At 43.4% G+C, this 23,243-nt stretch overlaps 1 protein-coding gene across 3 annotated transcripts in view; it reads left to right on the top strand.

Annotated features, from left to right (window-relative positions):
• The first annotated feature begins 1,113 nt into the window (after nt 1-1,113).
• Nucleotides 1,114-23,243, top strand: part of LOC118367284 (2-oxoisovalerate dehydrogenase subunit beta, mitochondrial) — a 90,536-nt gene continuing 68,406 nt past the window's right edge. Inside the window, exons 1-4 of one of the 3 annotated variants that reach the window (XM_035750590.2) lie at nt 1,114-1,343; nt 15,243-15,320; nt 15,473-15,541; nt 18,072-18,205. In XM_035750590.2, the coding sequence (XP_035606483.1) occupies nt 1,148-1,343; nt 15,243-15,320; nt 15,473-15,541; nt 18,072-18,205 (477 nt within the window). In that variant the 5' untranslated portion in view covers nt 1,114-1,147. Of the gene's footprint in view, nt 1,344-14,038; nt 14,058-15,242; nt 15,321-15,472; nt 15,542-18,071; nt 18,206-23,243 lie in introns of those variants that run through there. The other 2 variants (XM_035750589.2, XM_052494077.1) reach the window with 2 other exon arrangements.

Below are 23,243 nucleotides of genomic sequence, written 5' to 3'. Positions count from 1 at the left end.
GTCTCCCCCCATTTCACCGACCAAGCAAAGTTTTTTGTATGAAGGTCAATTAGAGAGTGTCGAATTTGGTCAAAAACATTTGTATGGTTTATTTGCTACGTGAGGTTTATTTGATCAAATATACGTTTCGTAATGCTTAAGTTCTTATATAAGTAGGACAGGTGACAGCAACTTTGAGAGAAAAACACTATAACGGCGTTGTCTCGAGATGGTTATGCAGGTGGTTGACGTCAACAACCCTCATCGAATATTCAAAAACAGATTTACAATAATGACATGTATCCACCAATCCAAAGAAAGGATGGGCGGGGGCTAGACAGCCCGCGGTGCCACTTTGTGGACAACGATTCCAAGTGTTAGGGCGAGAGATTATTTTGTCAGTATATCCATAATCTTTGGCACAATTTATTTACCTGAGTCAATGGCTGTGTTCGAGAGCGTCAAAACCGTGATGGTATCATGGGTAAATTGTGACTGACTGATCTACAAATAATATTGAGTAGTTATTTAGGATGCAAGGTCATTTGTAGATCTGTCAGTCTCGACTCGCTTTAATAAGTGGGCTGCAATGTCGAACGTGACAAAAGTCAAGCAGGGAGTTCGATTAATCTCGCTCAGGCGCCCGTGTAGGCGTGTTTTCTATCGCCTGAAAGTCAATTGCTGCCTCCCGCACTTGAGTCGGGTGCCCGCTCTGTCCGACAGCGAAGAAGTCTCAAAATACAAGTGATGTAATTAGCACGTGAAGTAATGAGTATGATTCTGTGTTTTCCCATGAAAAAGTGATTGCTTTATCTGCCTCCCCAATAAAACACATAGAAAACATTTATTTTATGGAAAATATCTGTTGTACTTTTCTGGACGATGCCATGCTGCTTTGATGATAACATGACCGAGGGGCGCAGATTACGCTTCGATTTGAGAAGGGCGCTACTCCCTTCCCGCTTTCGCCAGGCGACGTGACGGACACGTCAACGCGGGCCAGCGTAAAATAACTCCCTCAAGTAAATTCAGGGTCGATGTAGGGCGATTGGACAAGAGGCTGAACCCACTGACACCACCCACTGTTTCAACCAATCACAGCCGCTTTCGACTAAAAGGGGACTCTGTCATCATTCTCTTCTTCCTGTTCAGTCCACTCACAACAGCAATGGCGGCTGCTGCACGGTTTCTGCTCAGAGGTGCAGGCTCTAAAGCCTCCATCGCGAATGTAAATATTGGTGATCAGAGCTTGTTTGGGATTACTCTGCTGAGGCTATCCCCGAATTGCTCATCCCAAACAAAAACACAAAGAAGGAATGCTGCGCACTTCACCTACCACCCTGACCCTGTCCCCACAGAGTATGGTAAGTGAATGCCCTTGCATTCTCAAATAATTTGTCATACAGACAACTATCTTTGCTGAAAGGTAAAGATAATTTGACAATATCTTCCATTCGTGGTCTACATTTTTTTCCTAAATGAGTTAGCTAGCTTTCTAACTAGCATGATAAAATTAGCTAGCTAGTTAACGTTATTCCAGCTGCATTCATGCTTTGTTTTTTCTGTTTAAAATGTTTCATGCTTAGCTTTTTTTCTTCTGTCGTTGGCTGTGTTACATTAGTCATTCTAGGGCAGTGGCCCCCAACCTTTTTTTGCACCAAGGACAGGTCTCATATAGATTATAATTATTTTCAAAAAAAAAATTGTTTTTGTTTTTGGGGGGGGTCAAAACACGAAAGGAATATCAATTAGGCCTATAAGTTTAGTATAGCCACTTTTTCATAACATTTTAGTTTAATAGGTCTAACGTGATGTTATAAAAACATTATAATTATAATGCACATTGTTTTTCTAAAGACCATATAATAAAAACATTACAACTCACCATGTTGCTGAGCTTGTTTCGTGGCAACAAGACCGTCCCATCAAGGGGTGATGGGAGACAGTGACACCTGAAGGGTGTTCCTTATGTCCAGCCTTCTCCGTAAGGCTGGACATGTAAGATGGCGCTGGAGAAGAAGGCAGACGTTTCAAGTGCCTCCAACTGATTTTTTTTGTTCGTTTATTTGCGTTGTTTGTAACTTATATTTTTAAACTTGTTTTGTACATATTGTTGCCGCTACTGTCTTTATGACCGACAATAACTTTTGGACATCAGGACTGAGATTACCCACCACGGACTGGCAGAATCCTTTTTTCCCCCATAACGAGTCTGACGAGCCCAACTTGAACGATATACTGCTTTCTCAAGAAAGGCCCAGATCCCTGTGATTTGCGTGAAGACGAGGTGGAGAAAAAAGGTGCCGGACGGCGGGCCGCCTTCTGAGAATTTCTAAACCTCCATTTCCTTCCATCCTGCTAGCAAATGTGTAATCTTTGGACAATAAAATACAGATAAAGTCGGAAGTTTAATTACACTTAGGTTGGAGTCATTAAAACTTGTTTTTCAACTACTCCACACATTTCTTGTTAATAATCTATAGTTTTGGCAAGTCAGTTAGGACATCTGCTTTGTGCATGACACAATACATTTTTCCAACAATTGTTTACAGACAGATTATTTCACTTATAATTCACTGTATCACAATTCCAGTGGGTCAGAAGTTTACATACACTAAGTTGACTGTGCTAAACGGCATGGAAAAATCCAGGAAATTATGTCATGCCTTTAAAGCTTCTGATAGGCAAATTGACATCATTTTAGTCAATTGGAGGTGTATCTGTGGATGTATTTCAAACTCAGTGTCTTTGCTTGACATTATGGGAAAATCAAAAGAAATCAGCCAAGGCCTCAGAAAAAAAATTGTAGACCTTCACAAGTCTGGTTCATCCTTGGGAGCTATTTCTAAACGCCTGAAGGTACCTCGTTCATCTGTAGTAGTACGCAAGTATAAACACCATGGGAACATGCTGCCGTCATACCACTCAGGAAGGAGACACGTTCTGTCTCCTAGAGTTGAACGTGTTTTGGTGCAAAAAGTGCAAGTCAATCTCAGAGCAACAGCAAAGCATTGTGAAGATGCTGGAGGGAACAGGTAAAAAAAAGTATCTATATCCACAATAAAACGACAACCTGAAAGGCCGCTCAGCAGGGAAGAAACCACTACTTCAAAACCACCATTAAAAAGCCAGAATAGAGTTTGCAACTGCACATGGGGACAAAGATCGTACTTTTTGGAGAAATGCCCTCTGGTCTGATGAAACAATGACCATTATGTTGTGAGGAAAAAGGGGGAGACTTGCAAGCTGAAGAACACCATCCCAACCGTGAAGCACGGGGGTGGCAACATCATTTTGTGGGGGTGCTTTGCTGCAGGAGGGACTGGTGCACTTCACAAAATAGATGGCATCAGGAGGAAGAAAAATGATGTGGATATATTGAAGCAACATCTCAAGACATCAGTCAGGAAGTTAAAACTTGGTCGCAAATGGGTCTTCCAAATAGACAATGACCCCAAGCATACTTCCAAAGCCATTTTAAGGACAACACAGTCAAGGTATTGAAGTGGCCATCACAAACCCCTGACGTCAATCCTATAGAAAAGTTGTGGGCATAACTTAAAAAGCGTGTGCGAGCAAAGAAGCATTCAAACCTGACTCAGTATCACCAGCTCTGTCAGGAGGAATGTGCCAAAATCCACCCAACCTATTGTGGGAAGCTTGTGGAAGACTACCCAAAACGTTTGAGCCAAGTTCAACTATTTAAAGGCAATGCTACCAAATACTAATTGAGTGTATGTAACCTTCTGACCCACTGGGAATGTGATGAAAGAAATAAAAGCTGAAATAAATAATTCTCTCTACTATTATTCTGACATTTCACATTCTTAAAATAAAATGGTGATCCTAACTGACCTAAAACAGGGATTTTGTTTTAGGATTAAATGTCAGGAATTGTGAAAAACAGACTTTAAATGTATGTAAGCTTCCTATTACAACTGTATATGACCTAGGCAGAAGATTAAACTACCAACGGGAAATTCAAAACTGTAATATCTTATGCTTCACGGAGATGTGGCTGAACGGCGACACTATCAACATACAGCTGGCTGGTTATACGCTGCACCGGCAGGATAGAAGAGCGGTGTCTGGGCGCGACAGACTATGTATTTTTGTAAATAACAGCTGGTGCACGATATCTAAGGAAGTCTCAAGCTATTGCTTGCCTGAGGTAGAGTTTCTCATGATAAGCTGTAGACCACACTACCTACCTATAGAGTTTTCATCTGTATTTTTCATAGCTGTTTACACACCACCACAGTCAGACGCTGGCACAAGGACAGCATTGAATGAGCTGTATTTCGTCACAAGAAAACGCTCACGCAGAGGCGGCGCTCCTAGTAGCCGGGGACTTTAATGCAGGGTATCTTAACTCCGTTTTACCAAATTTCTATCAGCATGTTAAATGTGCAACCAGAGGTAAAAAAATTCTGGACCACCTTCACTCCACACACAGAGGATATTGGCATATCTGACAATAGTTCTATCCTCCTGATTCCTGCTTACAAGCAAAAATTAAAGCAGGAAGCACCAGTGACTAGATCAATAAAAAAGTGGTCAGATGAAGCAGATGCTAATCTACAGGACTGTTTTGCTAGCACAGACTGGAATATGTTCCGGGATTCTACCGATGGCATTGAGGAGTACACCACATCAGTCATTGACTTCATCAATAAGCGCATCTATGACGTCGTCCCCACAGTGACCGTACGTACATACCCCAACGAGAAGCATTGGATTACAGGCAACATCCGCACTTAGCTAAAGGCTAGAGCTGCCGCTTTCAAGGAGCACGACTCTAACCCGGAAGCTTATAAGAAATCCTGCTATGCCCTCCGACGAACCATCAAACAGGCAAAGTGTCAATACAGGACTAAGATCGAATCGTACTACACCGGCTCTGACGCTCGTCTGATGTGGCAGGGCTTGCAAACCATTACAGACTACAAAGGGAAGCACAGCTGAGAGCTGTCCAGTGACACAAGCCTACCAGATGAGCTAAACTACTTATATGCTCGCTTCGATGCAAATGACACTGAAACATGCATAAGAGCACCAGCTGTTCTGGAAGACTGTGATCACACTCTTTGCAGCCGATGCGAGTAAGACCTTTAAACAGGCCAACATTCACAACGCCGCAGGGCCAGATGGATTACCAGGACGTGTACTCCGAGCATGCGCTGACATAATGGCAAGTGTCTTTATTGGCATTTTCAATCTGTCCCTAACCGAGTCTGTAATTTCAACATGTTTCAAGTAGACCACCATAATCCCTGTGCCCAAGAACACTATTGTAACTTGCTTAAAGGACTACTGACCTGTAGCATTCACGTCTGTAGCCATGAAGTGCTTTGAAAGGCTGGTCATGGCTCACATCAACACCATTATCCCAGAACCCCAAGACCCACTCCAATTTGCATACTGCCCCAACAGATCCACAGATGATGCCGTCTCTAATGCACTGCACACTGCCCTTTCCCACATGGACAAAAGCAACACCTATGTGAGAATGCTGTTCATTGATTACAGCTCAGTGTTCAACACCATAGTGCCCTCAAAAGCTCATCAATAAGCTAAGGACCCTGGGACTTAACACCTCCCTCTGCAACTGGATCCTGGACTTCCTGATGGGCCGTCCCTCAGGTGGTAAGGGTGTGTAAACAGCCCATCCGCCATGCTGATCCTCAACACAGGGTCCCCTGCTCAGTCCCCTCCTGTACTCCCTGTTCACTCATGACTGCATGGACAGGCACGACTCCAACACCATCATTAAGTTTGCAGATGACACAACAGTGGTAGGCCTGATCACCGACAACGACGAGACAACCTATTGGGAGGAGGTCAGAGACCTGGCCATGTGGTGCCAGGACAACAAGCTTTCCCTCAACGTGATCCAGACAAAGGAGATGATCGCGGACTATAGGAAAAATAAGACCAAGCACGCCCCCATTCTCATCGACGAGGCTGCAGTGGAGCAAGTTGAGAGCTTCAAGTTAATTGGTGTCCACCTCACCAACAAACTAACATGGTCCAAGAACACCAAGACAGTCATGAAGAGGGCACGACAAAACCTATTCCCCCTCAGGAGACTAAAAAGATTTGGCATGTGTCCTCAGATCAGTTCTTTGGCTGCACCATCGAGAGCATCACTGCCTGGTATCCCAACTGCTCGGCCTCCAACCGCAAGGCACTACAGATGGTAGTGTGAATGGCCCAGTACATCACTGGGGCCAAGCTGCCTGCCATCCAGGACCTCTCTACCAGGTGGTGTCAGAGGAAGGCCCTAAAAATTGTCCAAGACTCCAGCCACCCTATTCATATACTGTTCCTCTACTACCGCACGGCAAGCAGTACCGGAGCTCCAAGTCTAGGTCCAAGAGTCCTCTAAACAGCTTTTACACCAAGCCATAAGACTCCTGAACAGCTAATCAAATGGCTACCCAGACTATTTGCATCGCCCCCCTCTTACACTATGCATAGTCACTTTAATAACTCAACCTACATGTACATATTACCTCAACTAACCAGTTATCCAGCACATTGACTCTGTACCGGTACTCCCCTGTATATAGTCTCGCTATTTTTGTTTTACTGCTGCTCTTTAAGTACTTGTTACTTTTATGTCTTATTCTTATCCATATTTTTTCAAACTGCATTGTTGGTTAGGGGCTCGTAAGTAAGCATTTCACTGTAGGGGTGTATTCGGCGCAGTATTGCCTTGTTGTCCTAATCGGTAGATTTGTCAACCTGGATTGCATACCACAGTGACTCTTTAAGCCTCTAAACAATTGTGCCTCAACGTCCTTTGCTATTTCATTAATTAGCCAACTGACTGTGATAGCAAAGGTTCCTCTTTAGCCTGTCTTTTTAGCTGCAGCCTCTCTTAAGAGTTCACGACAAATGTCCTTAGCAGCGGGTTGAATCAACTCCTCACCAATCGTGAAAGGCTTCTTGGCCTTAGCAATACGGCTAGCCATTAAGTATGACACTCTCAGTGCAGCCACGTTTGTTGATGCAGTGTCTTTCAAGACTTGCTTCTGTCCTTGTTCACGTTTTCTTTGCTTAAAGAATTCAACAGGTTTGTCTTTCAGTGCCGGATGCTTGGATTCGCTTTGCCAAAGCAGTTTTGAGGCTATCTCCACATACTACTCACAGGGGACTTGGTGCATTCAAGTCACCTGTCGCAACAAAGCCATATTTTAGGTTGGACTCATCATATTTAATATTGAATGAGGCCTAATTTTTTTTTTCTTCTGCGTTCTCTGGCTCTGCTGTCTCTGCGTTATCGACATCGTCGTTGGGTCTTTTTATCTCTCTTCAGAAGAAGCTCTCCAGCGATGGTTGTTTTTATTCATGTCAGCTAACGTAGCTAGCTAGTACAAAGTTGGCGGGCAACACCGTTCACGCAGACCGTGATGAACGCTCATTACTCAAGTTCAAAATCTGTAAACTGTTGTGGGCGTGACCGAGATATTAGAGTGGTGAGAAAAGGACCAACAGACTGCACCAATGTAATTACTGCACAAATGGCCTATAATTGTATACAATTATTTTATTTTACCAATTTTTAAAATAAATAAATAATGATTTATCCTTTGTGTGGCCCGGTAGCGAATGGGCCGCGTCCTGGTGTTTGGGGACCGCTGTTCTAGGGTACCAGTGAGCGTTTCTTGTCATGGACAGCTGTTTGGAGCTGTTGCAAACTTTCTAACAAAGTAATTCAAAATTATCCTTTTTTTCTCTTTCTTTTTTTTTCTTCATGTGAATACATTAAGATATAAAGGGGGACCATAGATATATTCATTACAGCTAGTTATTCATGAGTTTAATCAACACCTTTCTCGTGCTTGGAGTCTTCACAGATTTGGCAAAAATCATGTGACATTAAAACGCAACCTTTCTTTCCTACATTTATGATACTGTTTGTTGTTGATCATGCACTAAGCATTTAATAATGTATTTATACATTGACATTGATCCTGGGAAATTCCTGGATATTGCTGTGATTCGCTTTTGTACGGAGACCTCAGAAGTGTACTGTAACCTTGTGACATTTCGTGTATCCCTATGTTACGGTGTGAACAGTTCATGGGCACACATTGAAATAATGTACGTGATTGCAGAAATTCAATGCTTCAAACACAAAGACGTACTTCAATATGATTACACAAATCGATACTGTCATGAACAGGGTTTTTCAATAATTCTACATAATAGTTGTTTTCTGTAAAAGGGTATAGAATCAGCTTGATCCCTTCTGTCGAAGACGCTTGGACCTTCTTTTTTGATTGTTTCAGTGGTATTGTTAACAAACACGCCCCCATAAAGAAAATGAGAATTAAAAACAGGTTCAGCCACTGGTCCGACCGTGATGTTGCAGAGTTACTCCACCTCAAGAATTGCATTTGGCGAAAGCCTCGGCACACGCATACTCAGGCTGACTGGCTCTCGTTCAGGCAAATGAGAAGTAAGTGCACTCAGGCTATCCGGAAGGCAAAAGTTAGTTACTTTTAAGGAGCCGTTCTCTCTCTGTGGGTCTAACCCCAAGAAGTTCTGGAAAACGGTTAAAGACCTGGAGAATAAACCCTCCTCCTCACAGCTGTCCATGTCTCTTAATGTTGATGATCTGGTTGTTACTGACAAGAAGCACATGGCTGAGCTCTTTAATCACCACTTCATTAAGTCGGGGTTCCTATTTGACTCAGCCGTGCCTCATTGCCCGTCCATAATTTCCTCATCTCCCACCCTTTCTAACGCGACACTTTTTTTGCTAGATATGCCCTAGCTATAGTTAGTCAGTGGTTGCACTGGAATGAAGCAAGGGAGTGAGTAGTAGTCATGTAAATATATCCTTTCACTGTTTTCAGCAGATCACCAGCTACCCAGACCTGTCTGATCAGCCTGATAGGGTGCTGTGGGTGTGTCCAATTTACACCTGTGCAAATCTGTGTGTACAGCAATGGAATTAAACATCCAACCAATGTCTCAGGTGTCGTGCTGTAGGTCCACCACACACCGCAGGGGAGACAAGCTTTAAGTTCCATGGCGTACACATCACTGACAATCTGAAATGGTCCTCCACACACAGACAGTGTGATTAAGAAGGCACAGCAGCGCCTCTTCAACCTCAGGAAGCTGAAGGAAATTCGGCTTGTCCCCTACGACCCTCACAAACTTTTACAGATGCACAATTTAAAGCATCCTGTTGGGCTGTATCACCGCCTGGTACGGCAACTACACCGCCCGCAATCGCAGTGCTCTCCATATCATACATTTTTCTGCATAGGTTATCTAAGCATTCAATTGTAATTTTTTATTAATGATGCTCATTGATTATTTTACAACATTTATGCCTTTAGGAGTTTAGTACAACTGCCACGCTGGTGTATACTGTATATACCGAACAAAAATATAAATGCAATTTCAAAGATGTTACTGAGTTGTAGTTCATATAAGGAAATTAGTGAATTGAAATAAATGCTTGAGGACCAAAACTATGGATTTCACATGACTGGGCAGGGTTGCTGCCATGGGTGGGCCTTGGAGGGCATAGGTCCACTCACCTGTCAGCCAGACCCACCCACTGGGGAGCCAGGCCCAGCCAATCAGAATTAGTTCCCCCCCCCCCACAAAGGGCATCATTAGACATAAATACTCCTCGGCACCCCCCACATCCCCTCAGATGATCCCGCAGGTGAAGAAGCTGGATGTGGAGGTCCTGGGCTGGCGAGGTTACATGTGGTCTGTGTTTGTGAGGCCGGTTGGACATACTGCCAAATTCTATAAAACTACGTTGCAGGCATCATATGGTAGAGAAATTAACATTAAATTCTCTGGCAACAGCTCTGGTGGACATTCCTGCAGTCAGCATGCCAATTGCACGCTCCCTCAACTTGAGGCATCTGTGGCAATATGCTGTGACAAAACTGCACATTTTTAAGTGGATTTTTATTATCCCCAGCACAAGTTGCAACTGTGTAATGATCATGATGTTTATATGCCACTCCTAGCAGGTGGATAGATTATCTTGGCAAAGGAGAAATGCTCTGTAACAGGGACGTAAAACACATTTTTGCGCAAAATTTAAGATAACTTAGCTTTTTGAGCATTTGGAACATTTTATTTTCCCCCAACTAACTAAAAATTGATTTTTGCTCTGTGTAGTATCAGCTGTGTAGTATCAGCTGTCTATCTTCCTGACTGGTGGTTCTTTAAAAAAACGTTTAAAAAACGAAATATGCTTCTCTACATTTCTGCTGAAGTCTGGGTAAAAGATTGAACGGAATATATCCTGGATGTCACAAGACTGTTAACCCACTTAGCTAAAGCCCATAGGGATGAGATGAGGAAGTTAATGTAAAGGATGATGTACCGCTTGCTTATCGATTACCACTTCCCCCTAATTCCGCTTATATCGAAAGTTGAACTCAGGACCTCAAACACATGTGACTGCCCATACAATAAAATATACAAAACATTTGAAGCTTTCCATCCCATCTCAGGCTATTAATCTTTTACTTCAATCAGGGTCACAGTGTGTTTCTTGGTAGTCTTAAACAAATCTACTTTGAAACAAAAGTATACACCTCACACACATGGTTTTGTTCTTAAAAAAAGACAACTGTACCATGTCGGATATAGAGTTGAAATATAGTAAATTTAGTTTGTATTATAAGAATTATAACGCAATTGTTTGACATAGAAACATAAGATTCCCCCCATACATTCCACCCATGAGGCCACGAGGTAATTTGACTTCAGAAAAGGGCTACAACAGGCCTTTAAAGGGGCGACGCTTCAGGCTGAGGAGTGAGTTTCACAAAGCCCCATCTGCTTCACTAATACTAAGTCATCAAGGTCCAGCAAGGTTACTCATCAAAAGAATGCGGTTTGGTGACCCATGCTTATGCAATGAGAACCTTGCCTGAGACCTGAAGACGTGTTAGTTTGACATGTTATGGTGTCCGCATGCTTCCCAGCCGAAACATTTTGTGCATATACTATATTATGACAATTTTATTATTTTTGTTCATTTTTCAGCTGTTTGAGGACATTTTCATTGAGAAATACTGCACCAAACATCTTAGTTGGATGTAAAATTGCGTGACTAAGACCTCCTTTGCAAAAACATCAAAATGAATGACAGATATCTTGCGTTAGAATTCTGACTATTTGAGGAAGTGCTTACTGGCTACAGTGTCTCAAAATGGACAATCTGCACTATTGCGTTGTTTTTTAAGAATTTTTTTTCAAGCAGCATTTATTATTTTGGCCCCGATTTTGTGGTATCCAATTTAGTCTTGTCACATTGCTGCAACTCCCCTACGGACTCAGGAGACTCGAAGGTCGAGAGCCATGCGTCCTCTGAAATATGACCCTGCCTGCTTAACCCTTAACCCACACTGCTTGCTGGGTTCAGAAGCCAGCCCCACGAATGTGTCAGAGGAAACACTGTCCAAATGATGACCGAAGTCAGCTTGCAGACGCTCAGCCCACCACAAGGAGTCACTAGAGTATGATGAGACAAGGAAAACCCATCCGGTCAAACCCTCCACTACCCCGGATGACACTGGTCCAATTGGGTGCCGCCTCATGGCTCTCCCAGGCCCGGCTGGCTGTAACACAGCCTGGGATCGAACCCGAGGCTGTAGTGACTGCTCAGCATTGCAATGCAGTGTCTTAGTCCGCTGCACCCCTCGTAAGGCCAAGCAAAGGTATTTTAAGGGAGTATTCGAGCACACTCATTCGGTTTGGCTAGCCGCCAGCCAAACTGAAGCATGCTGACTACTTTAGTTTCATGTCTCTGTCAAGGGTACTTGTCGATTCCCTGAGCTGACAAGGTAAAAATCTGTCATTCTGCCCCTGAACAAGGCAGTTAACCCACTGTTCCTCGGTAGGCCGTCATTGTAAATAAGAATTTGTTCTTAACTAACGTGCCTAGTTAAATAAAGGTTAAATGTTTTTGCAAAAAACATGACTGATTGGGTTAAGACTTTGTTAGCCTGTGGAGCTAAGGCCTAGGCAATGATTCTGTGACTTGCGTGATGAGTAACTGGTGAAAGACCTGAAAAGTTACATTGTGTGGTGCACAGGAGACTAATGTCTTCAGGTCAAAGGCAATAATGTTGCTCATCATGTGCATAGATCACTAATCCACCTATGTTGCAGTCTCATTGGGTTACACAGAACCTTCTGCTTCTGTTTGCCATAGAAATGACTTAAATGAAAGTGTTTTTGTGCAGTAGGCTTGAGTTTGAACCCACCTTTTGAGCATAACGGCACTGAGCCTTTTTCTAAAATGTTTTATGAGAATGGAGAACTCTATACATAATATTTCCAGATCCTTGATATTCTGACATGGCCATCGCAAAATGTAGATTTTTGTGTTCAATTAACAATTTCTTTGGATTTTGGGTCACTTGGGATTATTATTATTGACTTGCTGGAAGGTCCACCTCCGACCTAGTGTCAGCCTCCTTGCAGAGGCAACCAGTTTTTTTTGGCAAAAATATCAGGGTACTAGGTAAAGTTCATGATGCTGTTGACCGTAACCAGGGCCACAGGACCAGTGGAAGTAAAATGGCCCCATTTTAAAATCAGATCCACCACCATACTTAACCTTATACCTACTGTAATCTTCTATTTTGACGCCTAACTCACCACTGGTGTGCGTGGCCAAAAAGCTATATTTTCATGTCATCCAACAAATGTAAATGCATAGCATTTCATTAAAGACATTGGATTGAAACTGGTGCTGTGGTCAGATGACATGAGGAATTGTTATGGGGCCAAATAAGCATTTCTTAACAATTTACATTTAAAACATTAATTGCGCGTACACACACACACACGTTATCTGTTACACGTACATGTCAGTACATACACACAACAAGTAGGTCACATGGGGGAGAGGTGTTGTGCCATGAGGTGTTGCTGTATCTTTTTTAAAGACCAGGTTTGCTGTTCACTGGCGCTATATATACACGATGGAAGGTAGTTTCATGCATTCATGGCTCTGTATAATACTGTACGTTTCTGTGAATTTGTTCTGGACCTGGGGACCGCGAAAAGACCATTGGTGGCATGTCTGGTGGGTAAAAGTGTGAGTGCTGTGTGTGTGTGTGTGTGTGTGTGTGTAAGTTGACTATGCAAACAATTTTTGGAATTTCCAACACAATGTTTCTTATAATAACAAGAAGTGACGTGGTCAGTCTTTCCTCAACTCGTAGCCAAGCGAGACTGGCATGCATAGTGTTAATATTAGCCCTCGGATTACAATGCGGCGCAAGACATGCGGCTCTGTTCTGCGCCAGCTGCAGCTTGACTAGGTCTTTCTTTGCAGCACTTGATCATATGACTGGACAATAATCAAGATAAGATAAAACTAGAGCGTGCAGGAATTGCATTGTGGAGTCTGCTGTCAAAAAAGCGGAGCATCTCTTTATTATTGGATTGACCTCTCCCCATCTTTACAATCTTTGAATCTATGTTTTGACCACGACAGTTTACAATCTAAGGTAACACCAATTAATTGTCTCCTTTTCAACAGCCACACCATTCATTACTAGATTCAGCTGAGATCTAAAACTTAGTTGAAGTCGAAAGTTTACATACACTTAGGTTATTAAAGGTCATTAAAACTCGTTTTTCAACCACTCCACAAATTAATTGTTAACAAACTATAGTTTTGGCAAGCCGGTTAGGACATCTACTTTGTGCATGAAAAGTAATTTTCCCAAAAATTGTTTACAGACACAGTGAATCATAAGTGAAATAATCTATCACAATTCCAGTGGGTCAGAAGTTTACATACACTAAGTTGACTGGGCCTTTAAACAGCTTGGAAAATTCCAGAAAATGATGTCATGGCTTTGGAAGCTTCTGATAGGCTAATTGACATAATTTGAGTCAATTGGAGGTGCACCTGTGGATGTATTTCAAGGCCTACCTTCAAACTCAGTGTCTCTTTGCTTGACATCATGGGAAAATCAAAAGAAATCAGCCAAGACCTCAGAAAAACAATTGTCGACCTCCACAAGTCTGCTTCATCCTTGGGAGCAATTTCCAAACGCCTGAAGGTACCAAGTTCATCTGTACAAACAATAGTACGCAAGTATAAACATCATGGGACCACGCAGCCGTCATACCGCCCAGGAAGGCGACGTGTTCTGTCTCCTAGAGATGAACGTACTTTGGTCCGAAAAGTGCAAATTAATTCCAGAACAGCAGCAAAGGACCATGTGAAGATGCTGGAGGAAACCGGTACAAAAGTATCTATATCTACAGTAAAACGAGTCCTGTATCGACATAACCCGAAAGGCCGCTCAGCAAAGAAGAATGGACAATGACCCCAAGCATTCTTCCAAAGTTGTGGCAAAATGGCTTAAGGACAACAAAGTCAAGGTATTGGAGTTGCCATCACAAAGCCCTGACCTCAATCCTATAGAAAATGTGTAGACAGAACTGAAAAAGTGTGTGTGTGAGCAAGGAGGCCTTACAAACCTGACTCAGTTACACCAGCTCTGTCAGGAGGAATGGGCCATAATTCACCCAACGTATTGTGGGAAGCTTGTGGAAGGCTATCTGAAATGTTTGACCCAAATTAAACAATTTTTAAAGGAAATGCTACCAAATTTTAATTGAGTATGTAAACTAGTGACCAACTGGGAATGTGATGAAAGAACTAAAATCTGAAATAAATAATTCTCTCTACTATTATTCTGACATTTCACATTCTTAAAGTTATAGTGGTGATGCTAACTGACCTAAGTCAGGGAATTTTTTTAAATAGTCTGTAAACAATTGTTGGACAAATGACTTGTGTCATGCACAAAGTAGATGTCCTAACTGACTTGTCAACAAAATATAGTTTTGGTAAGAAATTTGTGGAGTGGTTGAAAAAGTTGTGATGACTCCAACCTAGTGTATGTAAACTTCTGTGTGTGTGTGTGTGTGTGTGTGTGTGCCTCTCTTTGCTAAAACTGGGAATTATAGTTTGTAGACTTGATACACATGCAAAGCATTCCATTATTTATAATTTTGAAACTGATATAGAATTTAAATATGAACCTAATTTGAAATCTGAAAGCAATATTTATTCAATTCAGTTTCAAATGAAAATAAGTTACATTTATGAATTAAACCATTCCATCTGTTCATTACAAATTCAATATCTATATACAAATAAATAAAAAAAGTGGATTTCAAATCATTTCTTTTGACACTTTTTAATCGCTCCATAAAATTCTCCCAACTTCTTGTAGGCCCCACTACAAAGATGAACTTATTTCAGTCTGTGACCAGTGCCTTGGACAACACTCTTTCCAGCGACCCCACCGCAGGTAGTAAAACTGTTCTGTATTGTCATTTAATGTGTTCATGTATTCATCAATGTTTTGGAGGATATCCGTGAATAAGACATGCCATTTAGAAATGTTATGCCGATGTGTTACTGTGTCAATCAATATGAGATGTACCTGTATCTGTCCTTCAGTCATCTTTGGGGAAGATGTCGCCTTTGGTGGAGTATTTCGTTGCACCGTGGGTCTCCGAGACAAATATGGTAAGAGGCTAAATACTTTCCCCTTACCATTTTGGACAAATGTATCAGTATGTTTGTGCTGATTTTAATATTAATGACATTGTGATACCACCAGATGGCAGCAGATAACCATTTTTTTCATGCATACACCTATTGGTCAAAACTCAAAAATTGTGTGTGATAGTCCTGCTATAGCTATGCTTGCTTACAAATGTTGATTTTAAGGAGACACATTTTCGATAGAAACTTGATTTTAATAATAATCGCGTCATTTTTTCATATAGTAGTAATCATTCTTGCACACTTGAATTCCTCCTTTTTATTTTCCTAATATGAAATTATTTTTTAGAGTGGATTAACTAGTGCGGGTGTACTGCTGTTACAAATGTGCAGGTTTTGAAATGGCCATGATGTATTTTGTGCGCTGCCTCCTGCTAATGTAGAATTCTTTACCCTCATTTCCATAATGTGGACACCAGTCGTGATTCACCCCTGGCTTGGTGTAAATATATGATTAGATTTTCGAAAAGCCAAAGCGCATCTCCCTCTTTGTGCTTTCTTTTGTTGTATTTGACGTCAGATGGGTTGACCTTCTGCTGGGGATCATTATTTTTAATCTCATCTAGGTAGGTAGATGGCGGAGAGGGATTTTTTTTTGTTATCCCCCTCTCTCTCTCTACCATTATACCACATGCAGCTTTATGGGAAGTATGCTAATCTCTATTTGTGTGGCTGACTGACTCATTCACCCCAGTGATGCATTAGTCCGCCACTGAGTAGCGTGCGCACAGGAAGTGTCTCCTGCGCCGTCCACCTGGAAACGACTAGCCACTTCGACCTCGGTCTTTCTATTTCTCCGAAATGAAAATTAGTCCGTCGTGAATGAATAGCCAATAGATGCCTCAAACGCGTGCGAGGTCGGTGCATATTCATCTAATGTGAGCTCCAAAAGTATAGGGACCTTGACACAATATTTGTGGAACCAAAAGTATTGGGACAAATTCACCTATGTGTTTTAAAGTAGTCAAAAGATGTTGTATTTGGTCCCATATTCCTCGCACACAATGATTAAATCAAGCTTGTGACTCCTACATTTGCTGTTTTGTTTTGCTTGTGTTTCAGATTAGTTTGTGCCCAATTGAAATGAATGGTAAATAATGTATTGTGTCATTTTGGATGAACTTTTTTACATTTTTTAATTGTAAGTAAGAATAGAATGTTTATGAACACTTCCACGTTAAAATGAGTGAGAATGTTACAGATGCAAAAATATCATACCCCACAAAAAAAAAGGTTTACCTCTTATTGTAATCGTGATAGGTTAGCATGTGTGGTGGTGGTGGGTATGATATATTTGTGCGTCTGTAACATTCTCACTGATCCTTATTCACGATTCACTCAGGCCCATCCGTAATCATGGTAGCATCCACATTCACGTAGAAGTGACTCCGGAATGACATCATACAGCATCTGTAACGCAACCAAAAATCAACAGAAAATGCAATCCAACCACTTTGCAGAGTCACAAGCTTTGATGATGGTCATTGCGTGCTTGGAGTATAGGATCAAATACTCAACTTTGAACTACTTTAATACACAAGTGAATTTGTGGGCCCCTAAAATAGGGTGGCTGTAAAAGTGCTGTAATTTCTAAACGGTTCACCCGATACGGTTGAAAAGACACTCAAATTAAAGCTGACAGTCTGCACTTCAACATAGTCATTGTATCATTTCAAAGCCAACGTTCTGGAGTACAGAGCCAAAACAACAAAACAATTGTCACTGTCCCAATACGTTTGGAGCTCACTGTGTCACTCGTTGACCACCCGATGTATTTGTTTACTCTGGCTGTGTTTTACAAGTACACAAGATTCTGATTGGACTGTGATGGTTTGGCCTAATTATTCATTTCTGAGGCTTGTGGTGCTCAAATGGTGTCCGGTCTGTGGTGAGAGGAGGGCGCTTGAGGTCAGGTCTCCCTGGACAGGACAAACAAAGTTCGGAGGGATCAAAGACAGAAAATACTTGCTTCTTAGCAATTAAACAAAGCAAGAGAACCAAAATAACATTCCTCCCCAAATGTAGAGCCCCAGTCCTGCGGCTCGCTGTCAAGATTATAGAGTGGAGGATGGAAAAATAGTTTTTGTGTTTATTTTTCAGACTAGGACTTTTCAGTGCGTCACAGCCGACTTTGCTCCAGTTGCGGAGGAATCCTCTGTCTCTGTGTGTCATTTCACTTATTTTAAGTCCAGATGCTATTTTAAGGAGACACTGCAATGATTAAACACACTTATGAAGCAAGTGTTGGTTAGGTGGGGGGGTGACTGACACACCTTGTCATCCACCATGTGCCCTGGCCCTATTACACTGTGTTTTGCTTGGATTTCATCCCTAATTGAAAATTAATGAGTGGATGTTTTTGAAGAAATTAGTCAGAAATACACAGCACAATCTCTCTCTGTTGGTTGATATGTGTGTGCTCTTATTTGTCGTCATCAGCCCCCTTGGTAGATGATAGCTGAGTAACCCTCTCCCCTCTTTCTCTCTCCAGGTAAAGACCGTGTGTTCAACACTCCTCTGTGTGAGCAAGGCATTGTAGGATTTGGAATCGGTGCGGCGGTTGCCGGCGCCACGGCCATCGCTGAGATCCAGTTTGCCGACTACATTTACCCTGCCTTCGACCAGGTGAGCCAGTCTGTCTGCTCTCTGTGCATAAAGTGTCATTTCTCAGTCACTTGTTTGCCTGTTTGATTACACAGATGGTTTTATTTGTTGTCATCATAGCCCAGCCTCTCGTGTGACGGGAACAGATTTGATCAGGGACTACTGGAATCCATTTCCCATTTCTGCTTCTCTCGTTCATAGGTGTTTTCACCCACCAACAAACACCTGCCTCATTTGCATCCATGTCAATCTTGTGTTATTAGTGTAAATATAATATTTTCTCTAGTGAGTTCTCTGCTCATATGTGATTAGGCTTCCACACAATCAAGCTGTAATCAAACGCTGTCAAAAAAAGCAAAACATTTATAATTGAGGTGCAATTTGGCCAGATGCCAACCACACATTAGCTTTTAACACTCTCTGCTGACGCATTTCTGCTATAAATAGCACACACACACACACACACACACTACTCTCCTCTCTCTCTTTCCAAAATGGCCCCCAGAGATGCATAAAATCAAGAAAGAATTGTCAACCTGAATATTGGATGAAATAGAGCCTTGGACACCATTACATTTACATTTAAGTCATTTAGCAGACGCTCTTATCCAGAGCGACTTACAAATTGGTGCATACACCTTATGACAACCAGTGGAACAGCCACTTGCATCTAAATCTTGTTGGGGGAGAAGGGGGGTGAGAAGGATTACTTACCCTTACTTACCCTATCCTAGGTATTCCTTGAAGAGGTGGGGTTTCAGGTGTCTCCGGAAGGTGGTGATTGACTCCGCTGTCCTGGCGTCGTGAGGGAGTTTGTTCCACCATTGGGGGCCAGAGCAGCGAACAGTTTTGACTGGGCTGAGCGGGAACTGTACTTCCTCAGTGGTAGGGAGGCGAGCAGGCCAGAGGTGGATGAACGCAGTGCCCTTGTTTGGGTGTAGGGCCTGATCAGAGCCTGGAGGTACTGAGGTGCCGTTCCCCCTCACAGCTCCGTAGGCGAGCACCATGGTCTTGTAGCGGATGCGAGCTTCAACTGGAAGCCAGTGGAGAGAGCGGAGGAGCGGGGTGACGTGAGAGAACTTGGGAAGGTTGAACACCAGACGGGCTGCGGCGTTCTGGATGAGTTGTAGGGGTTTAATGGCACAGGCAGGAGCCCAGCCAACAGCGAGTTGCAGTAATCAAGACGGGAGATGACAAGTGCCTGGATTAGGACCTGCGCCGCTTCCTGTGTGAGGCAGGGTCGTACTCTGCGGATGTTGTAGAGCATGAACCTACAGGAACGGGACACCGCCTTGATGTTAGTTGAGAACGCCAGGGTGTTGTCCAGGATCACGCCAAGGTTCTTAGCGCTCTGGGAGGAGGACACAATGGAGTTGTCAACCGTGATGGCGAGATCATGGAACGGGCAGTCCTTCTTCCCGGGAGGAAGAGGAGCTCCGTCTTGCTGAGGTTCAGCTTGAGGTGGTGATCCGTCATCCACACTGATATGTCTGCCAGACATGCAGAGATGCGATTCGCCACCTGGTCATCAGAAGGGGGAAAGGAGAAGATTAATTGTGTGTCGTCTGCATAGCAATGATAGGAGAGACCATGTGAGGTTATGACAGAGCCAAGTGACTTGGTGTATAGCGAGAATAAGAGAGGGCCTAGAACAGAGCCCTGGGGGACACCAGTGGTGAGAGCGCGTGGTGAGGAGACAGATTCTCGCCACGCCACCTGGTAGGAGCGACCTGTCAGGTAGGACGCAACCAAGCGTATGAGATGCCCAACTCGGAGAGGGTGGAGAGGAGGATCTGATGGTTCACAGTATCGAAGGCAGCCGATAGGTCTAGAAGGATGAGAGCAGAGGAGAGAGAGTTAGCTTTAGCAGTGCGGAGCGCCTCCGTGATACAGAGAAGAGCAGTCTCAGTTGAATGACTAGTCTTGAAACCTGACTGATTTGGATCAAGAAGGTCATACTGAGAGAGATAGCGGTAGAGCTGGCCAAGGACGGCACGCTCAAGAGTTTTGGAGAGAAAAGAGAGAAGGGATACTGGTCTGTAGTTGTTGACATCGGAGGGATCGAGTGTAGGTTTTTTCAGAAGGGGGTGCAAAGCCAGCGGTCAGGGATGAGTTGATGAGCGAGGTAAGGTAAGGGAGAAGGTCTCCGGAAATGGTCTGGAGAAGAGAGGAGGGGATAGGGTCAAGCGGGCAGGTTGTTGGGCGGCCGGCCGTCACAAGACGCGAGATTTCATCTGGAGAGAGAGGGAGAAAGAGGTCAGAGCATAGGGTAGGGCAGTGTGAGCAGAACCAGCGGTGTCGTTTGACTTAGCAAACGAGGATCGGATGTCATCGACCTTCTTTTCAAAATGGTTGACGAAGTCATCTGCAGAGAGGGAGGAGGGAGGGGGGGAGGATTCAGGAGGGAGGAGAAGGTGGCAAAGATAGGGTTAGAGGCAGATGCTTGGAATTTAGAATGGTAGAAAGTGGCTTTAGCAGCAGAGACAGAGGAGGAAAATGTAGAGAGGAGGGAGTGAAAGGATGCCAGGTCCGCAGGGAGGCGAGTTTTCCTCCATTTCCGCTCGGCTGCCCGGAGCCCTGTTCTGTGAGCTCGCAATGAGTCGTCGAGCCACGGAGCGGGAGGGGAGGACCGAGCCGGCCTGGAGGATAGGGGACATAGGGAGTCAAAGGATGCAGTAAGGGAGGAGAGGAGGGTTGAGGAGGCAGAATCAGGAGATAGGTTGGAGAAAGTTTGAGCAGAGGGAAGAGAAGAGAGTAGCGGGGGAGAGAGAGCGAAGATTGGGACGGCGCGACACCATCCGAGTAGGGGCAGTGTGGGAAGTGTTGGATGAGAGCGAGAGGGAAAAGGATACAAGGTAGTGGTCGGAGACTTGGAGGGGAGTTGCAATGAGGTTAGTGGAAGAACAGCATCTAGTAAAGATGAGGTCTGATGAGTAGGGGGAGGGTGAGAGGGTGAGGTCTGTGGAAAGAAGGAGGCAGAGAGGAATGAGTCAAAGGTAGACGGGGGAGGTTAAAGTCGCCCAGAACTGTGAGAGGTGAGCCGTCCTCAGGAAAGGAGCTTATCAAGGCATCAAGCTCATTGATGAACTCTCCGAGGGAACCTGGAGGGCGATAAATGATAAGGATGTTAAGCTTGAAAGGGCTGGTAACTGTGACAGCATGGAATTCAAAGGAGGCAATAGACAGATGGGTAAGGGGAGAAAGAGAGAAAGACCACTTGGGAGAGATGAGGATCCCGGTGCCACCACCCCGCTGACCAGAAGCTCGGGGTGTGCGAGAACACGTCGAGAGAGAGCAGTAGGAGTAGCAGTGTTATCTGTGGTGATCCATGTTTTCAGTGCCAAGAAGTCAAGGGACTGGAGGGAGGCATAGGCTGAGATGAACTCTGCCTTGTTGGCCGCAGATTGGCAGTTCCAGAGGCTACCAGAGACCTGGAACTCCACGTGGGTCGTACGCGCTGGGACCACCAGGTTAGGTGGTCAAGGCCACGCGGGTGGAGCGTTTGTATGGTCTGTGCAGAGAGGAGAGAACAGGGATAGACAGACACATAGTTGACAGGCTACAGAAAAGGCTACGCTAATGCAAGGAAATTGAATGACAAGCGGACTACACGTCTCAATGTTCAGAAAGTTAAGCCTACGTAGCAAGAATCTTATTGACTAAAATGATTAAAATGATACAGTACTGCTAAAGTAGGCTAGCTGGCAGTAGCTGCGTTGTTGACACTACACTAATCAAGTCGTTCCGTTGAGTGTAATAATTCTACAGTGCTGCTATTCGGGGGCTAGCTGGCTAGCTAGCAGTGTTGTTTACGTTACGTTGAGTTAAAAGAAACAATAGCTGGCTAGCTAACCTAGGGAATCGGTCTAGACTACACAATTATCTTTGAAACAAAGACGGCTATGCAGCTAGCCACGATCAAACAAATCAAACCGCTGCACTGCAATGAAACGAAAATGTGAAACCACCTGACCGGGTTGTTGAATTCAAAACAGCAGACGTTGGCTAGCTGTTAGCAGTTAGCTGTTGGCTAGCTAGCAGAGTCTCCTACGTTAAGGACGACAAATAGCTGGCTAGCGAACCTCAGTGAATTAAGATAATCACTCCAAGGCTACACACACTAAACTACACAATTATCTTGGAAACAAAGACAGCTATGTAGCTAGTTAACACTGAACTAATCAAACAGTTGAGTGAATAGCACTACAGTGATGCTAATCTGTGTGCCCTGGGCGAATAGCAGTGAAGGCTACGTTAGGGCGACGATTTAAATACGATAATTATGCAATTATCTCTGATACAAGGACGGCTATGTAGCTAGCTAAGAAGAATTGCTAAGATTAGACAAATCAACCGTTGTACTATAATGAAATGTAATGAAAAAGTTATAAAAAGTTATACAACCTGCAGAGCGAAGTGCGAATGCGACCGCTCGCTCCAACTCTTCACCATCAGTGGAAGGGTCAGGTTCTGTCAACCGTGAATTCGTAAGTGGAAAAAGGTTCTGAAATCCGGTTCCGAGGTACTTTATATGATCGTCGGAATGTATTGGCAAGTAATATATTAACTACAGACCAAAAAGACCCCTCGGAACCTGTGGTCTTTAATAGTTTTTCGTGGTGGGTAAGGTCAACTGTTGTGTGGTAATATTTGATATACAGTGGAGCAAAAGAGTATTTAGTCAGCCACCAATTGTGCAGGTCTCCCACTTAAAAAGATGAGAGGCCTGTAATTTTCATCATAGGTACACTTCAACTATGACAGACAAAATGAGAAAAAAAATCCAGAAAATCACATTTGTAGGATTTTTAATTTATTATTATTATTTATTTTTTATTTGCAAATTATGGTGGAAAATAAGTATTTGGTCAATAACAAAAGTTTATCTCAATACTTTGTTATATACCCTTTGTTGGCAATGACAGAGGTCAAACGTTTCACAAGGTTTTCACACACTGTTGCTGGTATTTTGGCCCATTCCTCCATGCAGATCTCTAGAGCAGTGATGTTTTGGGGCTGTTGCTGGGCAACACGGACTTTCAACTCCCTCCAAAGATTT

The sequence above is a fragment of the Oncorhynchus keta genome, chromosome 34 (assembly GCF_023373465.1).
Source record: "Oncorhynchus keta strain PuntledgeMale-10-30-2019 chromosome 34, Oket_V2, whole genome shotgun sequence".
Taxonomy (NCBI): domain Eukaryota; kingdom Metazoa; phylum Chordata; class Actinopteri; order Salmoniformes; family Salmonidae; genus Oncorhynchus; species Oncorhynchus keta.
Note: the sequence above shows the minus strand (reverse complement) of the source record. Positions and strands in the feature narration are given on the sequence as shown.